Source organism: Atractosteus spatula, unplaced genomic scaffold, assembly GCF_055471065.1.
Source record: "Atractosteus spatula isolate fAtrSpa1 unplaced genomic scaffold, fAtrSpa1.hap1 Scaffold_57, whole genome shotgun sequence".
NCBI lineage: Eukaryota > Metazoa > Chordata > Actinopteri > Semionotiformes > Lepisosteidae > Atractosteus > Atractosteus spatula.
In genome coordinates this window covers 185,192-197,882 of record NW_028296887.1, presented here as the reverse complement: position 1 = coordinate 197,882, position 12,691 = coordinate 185,192, and the positions used below count along the sequence as shown (strand labels likewise).

The 12,691-nt window shown below is 50.0% G+C and overlaps 1 protein-coding gene across 1 annotated transcript; it reads right to left on the bottom strand.

Moving 5' to 3' along the window:
- Window positions 1-4,797: 4,797 nt before the first annotated feature.
- Window positions 4,798-12,227, bottom strand: LOC148806160 (uncharacterized). Its single transcript, XM_088909662.1, has 7 exons — window positions 12,222-12,227; window positions 10,668-10,944; window positions 9,391-9,430; window positions 8,493-8,686; window positions 8,097-8,244; window positions 6,212-7,385; window positions 4,798-5,896 (listed from the first exon to the last, which is right to left on the bottom strand). The coding sequence occupies exons 1-6, from the start codon at window positions 12,225-12,227 to the stop codon at window positions 6,995-6,997; spliced, it is 1,056 nt and encodes a 351-aa protein (XP_088765788.1). The 3' UTR covers window positions 4,798-5,896; window positions 6,212-6,994.
- Between the last annotated feature and the right edge of the window lie 464 nt (window positions 12,228-12,691).

The window sequence follows — 12,691 nt, the reverse complement described above, 5'->3', positions numbered from 1 at the left end:
CAGGCCAAAGGGCATGACAGTAAACTGCCAGAGGCCCTGGCCGATGGAAAAGGCCGTCTTCGGTCGAGCATCGGGAGCGAGCGGTACCTGCCAGTAGCCGCAGCGGAGGTCCAGGGAGCTGAACCAGGTCGACCCGGTGATGTAGTCCAGGGCGTCGTCTATCCTCGGCAGGGGGTAGGAATCTTTCCAGGTGACCTCATTGACCTTGCGGTAGTTCACGCAGAACCTCCACGAGCCGTCTTTTTTTCGGAGAAGTATAGCTGGCGCCGACCACAGGCTCAATCACCCCCGCTGTGACAATCTCCCAGATTTTTTCTTCGGCGGCAGTACGCTTGGCGTGAGCCATGTGTCCCGGTGGGATGCAGATGGGCTGAGCGTCGCCAGTGTTGATGTTGTGTTGGACCAGGGCAGTGCGGGTGCAGTCCTCATCCCTTGCCGCAAAGAGGTCCTCGTTTTGGGCGAGTAGTTCCTGGAGCCGCTGCCACTGGTCCCAATCGAGGCCCTCGCAGCTTCGCTGGTAGAGGTCCTCAATGGCGCGCCTCGCTTCCACGCAATGCTCGGCCCCCGCCACCACCACCGCCACCTTGTCAGGCCCCCCGGGTGATTCAGGGGCAGGATCCGGCACGCTCGCTCCCCGGCTCGCAGGCCCGGTCCGCCCCTGCGACTGCCACCGCCACTGCCTCTTTTTCTCCCGTCTCCGGCAAGCCCGTGTCCCTCGGCCTTCGCCGGGCCTGCCCTCCACCAGGTGAAGTCGCTCCCCCTGCCACACCAACTCCTGCCATCCCAAGTCCAAACTGGTCCCCACTCGCTGCAGCAGGTCCAGCCCCAGGATGCAGTCCTCCTGGATGGGTGCAAGGTAGCAGGCGCACCGTCGCTGTACCCAGACGGAAGGCAAGCACCTGTTTCCCTGTTTCGGCACGGCTCTTCGGGTAAGAGGGCCTTGAGAAAGGCCTGAAGAGCCATCTCCCGCTGCGCCTCCCGGGGGAAAGCCGGGTATCCTCGGCGGGCAAGGAACATGACATCAGCGGCGACCGGGCCCAGCCGGAGAGCTGCTGCCAGCGCCGCGTATTCACCTCAGTCCTCCTCTGGGACATCCAGGAGAACCTGGCAGGCCACTCCTTCCAGCGCCGCCGCCAGGTGGCCGGCCATCTCTGCCCGGCTCCAGCCATTTGTCCGGGCCGCGAGCTGGAACTGAGCCTCGTAGGTTTCCCAAGGCGCTTCCCCGTCGTAGCGACCGGGTCGCACCCGCGCTGGCGGGTGTGGGAATAGCTGGCCGACTCCGGCAGGGAGGGCATCTTCTCTCTTGGGCATCCACTGGGCAGGAGTAGTGGGCAGTCGCCCCAATTCTACCAGCGAGACCACTACTGGGTAGCCCTGGTAAGGGCTGTGGCCACCTGTCGCACCCAGGAGTTGCTCAGGCTCTGTATGTGCGCTGCCGGTGGGTTCAGTCTCTTTTAGGGTTAGCCGGCGCTTGACAAAATCAGTGAATGTCTGCCATGGTCTGTCCATCCTGCCCGCTTCTGACACCAATGTAACATTTTTCAGGTTCCCTCAGGACAAAGGACAAGTGGAGACATGATCGTAAACCAAGCGACGGCTTTATTCTCCAAACAAAACCACACAAAAACCAAACACAGGCTATACACACATGAGGAGACCGACAGAACACTTACACGTGGTTAGGGTGGTAACTCGTTAACTTCGGGCTATACACTTATAGAGCTATACAGGACACTAAAACTACTATCACAATATTTACGTATGCAGATACATATCATCCTGCTGACCCTCAGACTCCCCCCGGCTACAACTCCCAGCCTGCTTTGCGGTACTATGAGCGCCTAGGTGCGCTTCCTCCTCACCACTGGGCGAGGGCGTTAAGGTATTATGCTATTGGCTTGTTTGTTTATTACCAAATAGATTTACCGCTGTAAAAGTAAACTTTATAGTTGTGTTCAGAGGCTATTGGGAATCTTTTGCGTTTGCAACGTTTTTTAGGAACACGTATTTTGTTTGTGGCAATGTACACTTTGTAGTGTTAAACGGGGATTGCTGCCCCAGTGTCTCCAACCAGTTATTAAATCTCCGTCTCAGAAGAAATTATTGAGGGTACTGCAAAATGTGAGAAATTCCGAGACCTTCACAAATTCTTGAACGTTGTGCAAGTCCTGTATGGTCGCCATGTTTGTGGAGATCAGGGCAAGGCTGCTCTCATCACGGGTGAGAGCTCGCGAGAATTGTGATGTAGGGGCTGCCCTTCCTGCTGGGGTCAGTTGTAATGAACTGAAAGCAGCACCCCAAACTGGAATTCAGCCTTAAGACCAGAAGCAACAAATGTGGCCGCTGAAATTAGCCCCCTGTTTAACTTGAATTGTTTTTAGTGTTGACAGCATGAAGTCTGCAGAATAATTTCTTGCTTAGAATGTTTTTTCTTTCCATTTACAATGATTTTTTTTTCCTTTTGTCTGTTTGCATATCATACATCAGCTCCACTGTTATACTCCTGTTTTTTAAATTATTTCATATATTTTCTCCTGTGATTCCTCATTTGGTTACCTTATATTTCTTCATTAATTATGGGTTTTCTTATCCATTCAGCCCTGTTTGCTGGGTTGTTAGATGGTCTAATTTCCAGTTTCGTCTCCTATGTGTTCCGATCATTTGATCGCAGCTCGTCTGAAAAAGGTCTTTACACCCTGTATCATTCACACCACACTGTGTTGCAGACAGTAGCTGCGGTCACCCACTTTATCTGTCTCTGGAGCTGTAATCGAGAGCATTATCAGATATGGTATTTCAGTGTGGTTCGGTCATCTATCAGTTCATTTTAAATGGCAAATGACCCGCCTCATCCAGACAGCTTTCAAGGTCAAGGGAGTGAAACAGCAGCCCTCCCCGCAGGCCATCTTTGAAAAATCCCTAATCAGACAGACAGGAACAATGATATCAGATCCTTCCCACATCCTCAACCCTGAATACCAACTTCTTCCTTCGGGCAAACGTTTCAGGGTTCCCAAAGGTAAGTGAAACGGATACAAAGATTCCTTTGTTCCACTATGCATTACAGCTGTCAACACAAAAATGTCAAGGATAAACAATTTTGACTCTTACAACCCACCTGAGTGCAATATGTTTTTGCGATGTGTTATAAACGTTCCATGTTATGTGTTCTACTGTACATGTGCAATAGAATGATGTGCAGTGTTTTTCTTATTTTTTGTAATAGTGTAATGTGCAATGATTTTATTTTCTTCTCTCTTTTTGTGCATGCTATTTAAATGTACAGGAGTGCTGGGTGTCCATACAAAATTCCCTCAGGGGACAATAAAAGTCTTATCTCTTTGCTGGAATTTTTTTTTGCCCATCTGTTGAGAGAATTGAAGTGTGAAAGAGCGTGAGGTGTTAAAGTAGCTCCTGTCAGGTTTATTATATTGCTGTTGCTTTGTTTGAATATACTGTTATCTATTGTGGGAATTAAAAAAAATCATCTGTGTTAGTGTGGGTGTTGCTCTGTAAATGGCTGACTTAGCTTTTAACTCATCATTCTGTAAGGTACAAAACAGAGCAGAAGATATATAGGACTTTATTGATCCTGAAGGGAAATTGATGTGTTACAGCAGTCCAAGACAAGCCAAAAAAAACAGAAAACCAGACACCAGAATAGACGAAAAATTAAGATGCGTACAGCAATACAAAATAAATATTAAAAAAATCACTTAAATAGAAATATAAAAGACTCTTTTCACAGGTCCCAGGCTCTTACACAGTCGGGTCTCCCTGGGGGGCGGCGTTTATTTGAACATCTCTCCAGGCTCCGTTCTTGTGCCTGTGTCTTCTGTAAGTCTCTCTTTCAGCGAACTCAGAGCAAGAGCTGCTGCCCTCTAGTGGTTACTGAAGTAGGGGGACGAACTGACATCACCTCTTCATGTGGTTTAAGCAGCTGGAGTCACATTAGAACATCCCCAGATAGGGTGGACATAATACGGTCACTACTGTCATGAGTCTGTTATGCAGCTGTCGCTGGGAACATTTTAATATTTAACTGAAACTGCTTTCCAGTGAACATTAATACATGCATGAACTAATACGAATGTCATTTAGTAATGGCGAACTTCAATGTCTGTCTTTGTTCGTAGCTGTATTACAGCTGGTGAATGTAGAGCCATGTGCGATGTGAGGGCGTGGTGTGTGAGAGTGGGTTTTCAGAGATCATGGGGAGCAGAGCGATCTGAAATGAAGGAAAGGCACGTTTAACTGGGGTGTAAACCTGAAATGTGTTCGGTCACCTCTGAGTGTCAGTTGAATAGATGTGTCTTTTGTTATTTGGATGGGACTCCACCCTCTTGGCTCTCAGGGTAAAGCAGGGATATGGAGAAAAGGTTGTTTAGTCAAATGGAAGGGTACGTTTGTACCCCACCCCCACCACCCTTTATGTACAGAGGAGCCTCCTGTCCTGACTGGAGGAGCTCACCCAGGTGTGTCTGGAGAGAAGCCAGGGTCTCGGCTTCCACCACAGGGATGGGCGGCTTGTTCCACACCCCTGCCCCACTCTGTGTACAGAAGACCCTCCTGTCCTGGAGAAGCTCACCCAGCTGTGTCTGGAGAGAAGCGAAGGAATAAGCTTCAACAACACGGCCGGGCAGCTTGTTCCCCACCCCCACCACCCTCTGTGTACAGAAGAGCTTCCTGTCCTGAGTGGAGGAGCTCACCCAGCTGTGTCTGGAGAGAAGCCAGGGTATCGGCTTAAACTACAGGGCTGGGCAGCTTGTATCACAGACGGCAAAGGAATCAGACTGCTCCCATCGAGACCATTTTATTGTGCAGTTCCATTATTTCACACCATACAGATGGGGATCAGGCACATGAATTACACCGCGTGTGGGGGATCCCAAGTATGACATTGTGGAGCTACGTGACAGTCACCCCCCTCACTTAAGCTGTCCAAATACCATTAATGAACATAGTCAAAAAGGTGCATTTGAAATTTTCTGCAGTCACACTAGAAACACGGACATGACCAAACCCCCCTGCTGTAGACCAGCAACACCCTAGCCTTGATTCTAGTCTGCATGATAACCCCTCACCAGAACCCCAGGAGCAGGGAAAAGCAATTCCCATCCTCCATGACATCATAAATCACCACATGACATCATCAAGAAACTAGACAGATGGCCTAGCAGGGACCCCATTATAATGCAGGAAGCGCAGAGGCCGTGAGAGAGCTCTTCCCGGTCCTCGTGCTCCTGCCTCAGACGTCGATGGCCATGTCCTGGGAGAGGCTCGGCTGCTTCAGCTCTTGCAGGGCCCGGTCGTACTCCCTCTGCAGCTGCTCTGCAGACAGACTGGAGGGGCGTAGGGCCAGGAAGCTGTAGGCGTCTTCACAGTGAGAGAACTTCTCCCCCCCACTGGAGCAGCAGGCACACAGCACCTGGAAGGACTGCAGTGTGTGTGTGTGTGCGTGTGTGTGTGCGTGTGCATGCGTTGCATTGATGTAAACAGTACAAATGTGTAGTGTGTATACAGTATAGTTGGGTGTAGAGTGTGGTTGTGTGTATTGTGTATACAGATCAGTGGTGTGTAAAGTGTGTATGTGTTGATGTATGTAGTACGAATGTGCATGCATGTGTAGTGTGTCGTTGTGTGTATTGTGAATACAGATCAGTTGTGTGTACAGTGTGTGTATGTGTTGCGATGATGTGTACAGTATGAATGTGTGCGTGTGTAGTGTATATACAGTATAGTTGGGTGTAGAGTGTGATTGTGTGTACGCGTTGCGTTGATGGATATAGTACGAATGTGTGTACATGTGTAGTGTGTATACAGTACAGTGGGGTGTAGGGTGTGATTGTGTGTACAGTGTGTATACGTTGTGTTGATGTATGTAGTACGAATGTGTCTGTGTGTGTAGTGTGTATACAGTATAGTAGGGTGTAGAGTGCGATTGTGTCAGATCAATTGTGTGTATACACTGTGTTGGTGTGTACGTTGCGATTGTAGTCAGAATGTGTGTGGTGTGCATTTGTGCACAGTGTGTAGATGTGTGGAGAAAAATGGCAGTTATTAACTCTAAAATGAATGACTGTCCTAAAATATCGTAGTTTCCTTATTTCCAGCTACTGTAGACAGCTACCCATCTGACTGACGGAGGCTCCCACTGAAATTCGGGAGAGAAAATCACACCACCGATCTGCCCCTCTGCCCCTCCACCCACCTGCTCCGCCTCATCCAGGCTCTTCAGGTACTCCTCCTTGAAGTCCTGGATGTAATCCAGGAAGCTCTCTCCCGCCTCTGTCTTCTGCCCCAGGCTGGCGATGGCCACCCGGGCAGTGTCGCAGAAGTTGTGCAGCCTCAGCAGGATCTGCTGGACGCGGGACAGGCAGCGTTGCACTTCCTGCAGCTGCTTGGGCTTCCCGAGCTTCCCTGAGGGAGAGGGAGAGAGGGAGAGGGGTGGGCAGCAAGCAACAGGCACAAGGCAGGATTCACCCTGGACAGGACAGCAGTCCATCACAGGACACACACACACACACACACACACACAGGACAGGATGCCAGTCCATCACAGGACACACACACACTTACACACCCTGGACAGGATGCCAGTCCATCACAGGACACACACACACACACTCACCCCGGACAGGACACCAGTCCATCACAGGACACACACACTCACACCCCCTGGACAGGCCGCCAGTCCATCACAGGACACACACAAACTCACACACCCTGGACAGGATGCCAGTCCATCACAGGACACACACACACTCTCACACCCCCTGGACAGGCCGCCAGTCCATCACAGGACACACACACACTCTCACACCCCCTGGACAGGCCGCCAGTCCATCACAGGACACACACACACACTTACACACCCTGGACAGGACGCCAGTCCATCACAGGACACGCACACACTTACACACCCTGGACAGGACGCCAGTCCATCACAGGACACACACACACACACATACATGCTGGACAGGACTCCAGTCCATCACAGGACACACACACACACACGCTGGACGGCCTGCACGCGGTTGAGCTCGGCCGCGTTGTCCCAGATCTCCTGGGCGAGGCGGTTGTCCTCCCCGAAGAGGTGGCGCAGCTCGCCCTCCAGGGCGCTCAGGCGGGCGTTGTTGCTCTTGTCGCTGTAGGCCCAGCAGCCGCCCTGGCGCCGCCTCTTCTCCGCCAGCTTGTCCTGGATCTGCCGGCCCACCCGGGCCTTCTCCTCGCTCAGCCGTGCCAGCCGGTCCTTCAGGGCGTGGGCCTGTGCCCGCAGAGCCTCCGCCTCCTGCGTCTTCTTCTCCCTCTCCTGCTGCTCGCTCTCCCGGACCGCCTTCACGTCGCTGCAGGTGCTGGCCACGCTGCCATTCAGGCTCTCGTACCTGCGGCCAGGAGAGTGAGAGAGAGAGAGATAGTCAGGGGTTCATCCAGCCGGTGACAGAGACTAGACTAAAGAGAGGGTCCCACACTGACAGGCCGGTGGAACTGAGTTTCTTCAGTCTGAAGGGAGTGTCCCACACTGACAGGCCGGAGGAACTGAGTCTCTTTAGTTTGAAGGGAGTGTCCCACACTGACAGGATGGAGGAACTGAGTCTCTTCAGTCTGAAGGGCGAATCCCGCACTGACAGGCTGGAGGAACTTTTAAGTCTGAAGGGAGTGTAAAACTATCTGAAAGTGGTTGAAAGCGGAGAACAGAAAACACCTCTTTGCACAAAGGGTGGTGGGGGTGTGGAACAAGGTGCCCAGCTCTGTGGTTGAAAACTGGCTACTTTCACACCATTGCAGCCTCGGATCCAATAACCATTAAAACAGGCTAGACCAGTTAGAAATGAAAAAGAAGACTTGGCCCTTCTTATGTTCTCACGACAGAGAAAAACGAGTGCCTTGGGGGGGGGAAACGAACGTGAGACTTGACGTATCGTTCAGTAGCCTTTATCCATTTGCACAGCTGTTCAGTTGTACCCTTCCACCTTGAGGCTGACTGAACTCTGATTAAAATGATGAGAATGATACTTAACCCTCTTCCCCAAGAGAGCATCAACAGACCCAGCAGCCGCGAGCTGGAATTCCCCAGAGGAAATAAAGATGTGTACTTTTCCACGACATTATGCATTATATCCTTCTGGATCAGGGTCTTGGACAGCTCCAGGCTGACCCGGGCCGCTGCGTTTGCTGGTCCCTCACCGCCTGCCGAATCGCTGGGAACACCCGTTTCATGACGTCGGTCCCCACGTTGGCGCACTTCGGGGGGGAAGAACCAGAAATGAGAGAGAAAAGTAAAGATACTTGTTCCCCACCCCCACCACCCTCTGTGTACAGAAGATCCTCCTGTCCTGACTGGAGGAGCTCACCCAGCTGTGTCAGTACAGACGTGCTGCCTCCCCCCCCATCAGTTTTAAATACACTTCCAGGCAGTGGTCCACTACACGAGCATCACTATTAGTGCTGCTGGGCCAGCAATAATGATATTTAAAGGGCGCGTCGCCTACCTGTAAAAACGTAGCCGCCGTGGAGATGCACAGCTTGCGCGACTCCGTGCCCCGCTGGTGGACTTTGGTCTCCAGATCCGGGTACAGGCAGAGGCTGAAGTAGGACACCTTGAACAGCACGGCCGCCTTCTGCACCACGGAGACCAGCTCCTGGAGCTGGATCACCGACTGCACCGCGTGGAAGCCGGCCTGGACTGCGGGCGCACGCAGGCAGAGAGAGAGAGAAACCGGACAGGAGGCTGTGTTAAGAAATCTGCCGCGGGCCATAAGATGGGAGGGGAGGAGACCCTTCAAATGCAGCTGCTTCGGCCGCTGCAGGAAAAGCTCGTCCCAGCAGCAGGGAGGAAAGAACCGGGAGTTTGCGCCGTTCCAGAAGGGGGAACCACAGCGCTGTTTTCACTTAAATCCAAAAATAAAAATTAATTTTCTAGAACATCGATGAGGAAATGGTGGTAACCAAGATCTAATAAGCGGGTCTTTTAGTAGTAACGAGTAACTTTTTTTACTTGTTGTTTGAGGACGCCTCATTGTTGAAGAGAGCCGAGCGGCTGATAATTAAGCCCTTTTCCGCCAGAGGGCGCCCCAAGTCCTATCAAACTTCCATCAGGTCTATGCGTTCCCACAGTTAAGCCATTTTGACATAAGGAAGAGATTCCCGAGGACAATATAACCACCCGCGGCTGTTTTGGGGGGCATTCATTTTCGATTTTGTAAATTAGATCTCACTTGACGCTGCTCAAGAACGTCATCTTTGATTTTCTCAGACTTCCGTCTTTATAATATAACGGGATGAGAAGTTCTTTCGTTTAACAGCGTCTGATCTTTAAGCCGACTTGTCACGCACATGGCATGCAGTCGGTGATCCTTTTTTCGACCTCGGAGGTACCAACACACCTACCTTTGTTCTCCGCCATTTTTGTTGCTGATCTTCTTTACTTCTGGAAAAGAGAGAGACGGAGATCAAAATGTTTTTTTTTTTAATAGCTTGGTTTCTCCCTCCCCCGTCTTTTTAAAAAATGTGTGGTAAGTATTTGCTCTTCCTTTCCTTGCAACTCTGTCACCCTAAACGTCACCCAGGCGAGGCTCCCCACTAGTGGGGGTGGAGGGGATCCCCATGACCTGGAGAGAGCTGGAGAGTCCGGAAAGGCGCTATATAGGTGGAAGGGGGTTGAATAATATGAGCTGCACCCCCCTTTTGGGTAAGATTAAACTTTTCCAGGGTCCTTCATTATAGGGGCGGCTCCGACGTGCGTGTTTGCGTCTTCGTTCGTGAATATAGGGTCGCTGGTGTGTTTCTGCCGGTGCCTCGCTGTATCTAATGAATTAATTCCTTATATACAAAGGAGCGGAGGGCGGAGCGCGGAGCGGTGGCTCTGTAGCTCAGGATCTGCGCCTGGGGCTGGAAGGGTCTGCCGGTTCTGCGCTCTGACCCCCAGCTTCTCTCTCCCTGTCTGTGTGTCTCATGGAGAGCAAGCTGGGGTCTGTGAAAAGACACATTCCTCATGCAAGAAATTGTATAGGGCTAATTAAAGTAATCTCATCTTATTTTATAGCTGCTGCCTCTACCGCGTTTGCTGGGGATCGGAGTGAAGTTGCAAATTCTTACCGAATGACAGTTCTAGTGCTCTTCACACGAGACAGGGGAACCCGAAAGAAAGCCACGCGCGTGTCCCTTTTTAATCCTCATTGCGTTACGCATCGGTCATTAAAACCCCCCCACAGACGCAGATCTGAACCTTTCTGATTGGAACAGGAACCCCGACACACCCACAGCCCTGCACCGTGAAAGAATGCAGCGCGGGTTCATTCCACTCAGAAAAGCAGAAACGGACACGCTGGGTTTTTTTTTCTCTCCACGTTTCGGCGTGTAGTTAACTTTTAAGCCTGCTTAACACACACACACACACTGGACAGGACACCAGTCCATCACAGGACACACACACACACTCTGGACAGGACACTAGTCCATCACAGGACACACACTCCGTGCTCGCGTAGGATCGGCGCGTCCGTGTGACCCTGGATCGTGGATTAATATCGGCGTACCCACCCCGACACACAATGCAGAGCAAAACCCGCAAACCCGCAGGCCGGCCCGATCAAGCGCGGAGAGATGGGCAAGCTGATCGCGCGGGGCAGCAGCCACGCAGAAGAGGACCGAGCTCAAATACGCACCGAGGAGCTGCTGGAAACGCGCGGAGCCGGCTGCATTGCTGAAGATGGTCTGATCTTCGCGGCGGAAAGGAATAAAAGCGTGCAAGAGGAGGAAGAGGGGGGCAGGTTGGCGATACACACCTGTGTGCGCGCGGCCCCGCCCCTCGAACCCCTCACCCCGCGCGACACGCAGCCTTTCCTGCTGAAACGGGTGATTTCTGAAGAGGTGGGAGTTTTCCAGGCAAGTCAAGATAAGAACAGGCGTCGGCTTTCCCCAACCGTCCGTTGTCCAACCCAGCTGTCCCAGTGGGCAAAAGACGTATAATATACGTCTATTAAACGCATACCTTAGACGTCTAAATGTGGTCTGCAATTCGTCTAGAATGAAATTCTAATATACGTCTAAAGTTATACGTCTATGTTTAGACGTTCATTATACATAAATGGTTGGAGTTCTATTATACGGATAAATTTAGAGGACTATTATACATATATGGTTGGAGTTCCGGATAACTTTAGAGGTCTATTATACGGATAACTTTAGAGGACTATTATACGTATATGGTTAGAGGTCAATTATACGGATAACTTTAGAGGTCTATTATACGTATATGGTTAGAGGTCTATTATACATCAAAGATAGGTTTTATAGGTGTAGAAACAAACCAAGCCAATGATTAGGTTTAGAAATGTATTCTGAAAATACACATTCACACCTGAAACATATGTATTTCAAATTATACATTGTATACAATCAATCAACAATCAACATATGGGCAATAATCATAAAAAACACAACTAGTCTTAAACTTCAGCTACAAATTCTGGTAACATGGCAATATACAGTATAGTAATGACAAACACAAACTAATTACATTAACACACTAACTCAAAACCACATTTTGATTCAAATATACATTTTAAAATGTACAACTTCTATATTTCCAAGAAAAAAAATATTACAATGGAAGTTAAGACGATTTTTGTCCACTATTTGCAAACCCTGTCTAATTGTCCTAACAGTTAGAACCAAAAACCTATTATTTTCAGTGTCCAGATCTCCTGGCCCCCTGCCTTGCATATGCATTCTTCAAGTAACACATTGCGTGCTCCTTTATTTCTTTTTCTGTTGATGTAGGGTGGGACTTCAGCAACTAGGAGTATACGGCACTCTGCACAGTGTACGAAGTAAATTATTTTGCAGTAATTAATTTATTATATTTACTATATTTATTATACACGTGTAAATTAATTACTGCAAAATAATTTACTTCGTACACTGTGCAGAGTGCCGTATACTCCTAGTTGCGGCACACACGATACATACTGTACAGTAAAAAGCCTCAGGCACTGTGTTAGATGTGTTTTCGACGTTATATATGAGTTTATTAATGTCGTCGATTTTACGGTTGCAATTCGACGTTGATTATACGTCGAGGCGACGTATATATACGTATAGCCGTATTTTCGCCGTGAATATACGTATATTCGACGAATCAATGCCCACTGGGGTGTCTCTCGGGGCGCGTCCCCAGTCTCTGTCGCGTCCCGCCTTTCACTTGCATGTGAACACACCTGCATCCACGAGGGGCCCGTTCAGCCCGTGGGACCCTTCCGCCCCGTTTGCTGGTGAAGAATTAATTGTTCCGAGGAGCTCATCCAGCTGTGTCCTGAGAGAGGCTTTAACAACAGGTTGGGCAGCCTGTTAATAATAATTAATAACTCCTTACACTTCTATAGCGCTTTCCTGGACTCTCCACTCTCCAGCTCTTCCCAGGTCACGGGGATCCCCTGTAGCCCCACCTGGATGATGCTCCAGTCCACTCAGTACACAGCAGCTCTCAGTGGGGAGGAGAGCAGAGGGATAGATAGATACTTTATTGATCCCGTGAGGGAAATTGCAGTGCAACAGCAGCTTTACACAGACAACACAGCCACAGTGTAACGAATGATACAATAATAATAATAGTACAATACATACAATACAATCAGTACAGTGAGGGGTGCACTAAAAGAGTTACTCACAGTCCGGACACACAAAGAAC

Coding starts and splice junctions, on each gene's coding strand:
- LOC148806160 (XM_088909662.1), bottom strand. Junction 9,431..10,667: donor GCGTTTCCAGCAGCTCCTCG/GTGCGTATTTGA, acceptor TCTCTTTTCCAG/AAGTAAAGAAGATCAGCAAC. Junction 8,245..8,492: donor CGGCGGCTACGTTTTTACAG/GTAGGCGACGCG, acceptor TCCCCCCCGAAG/TGCGCCAACGTGGGGACCGA.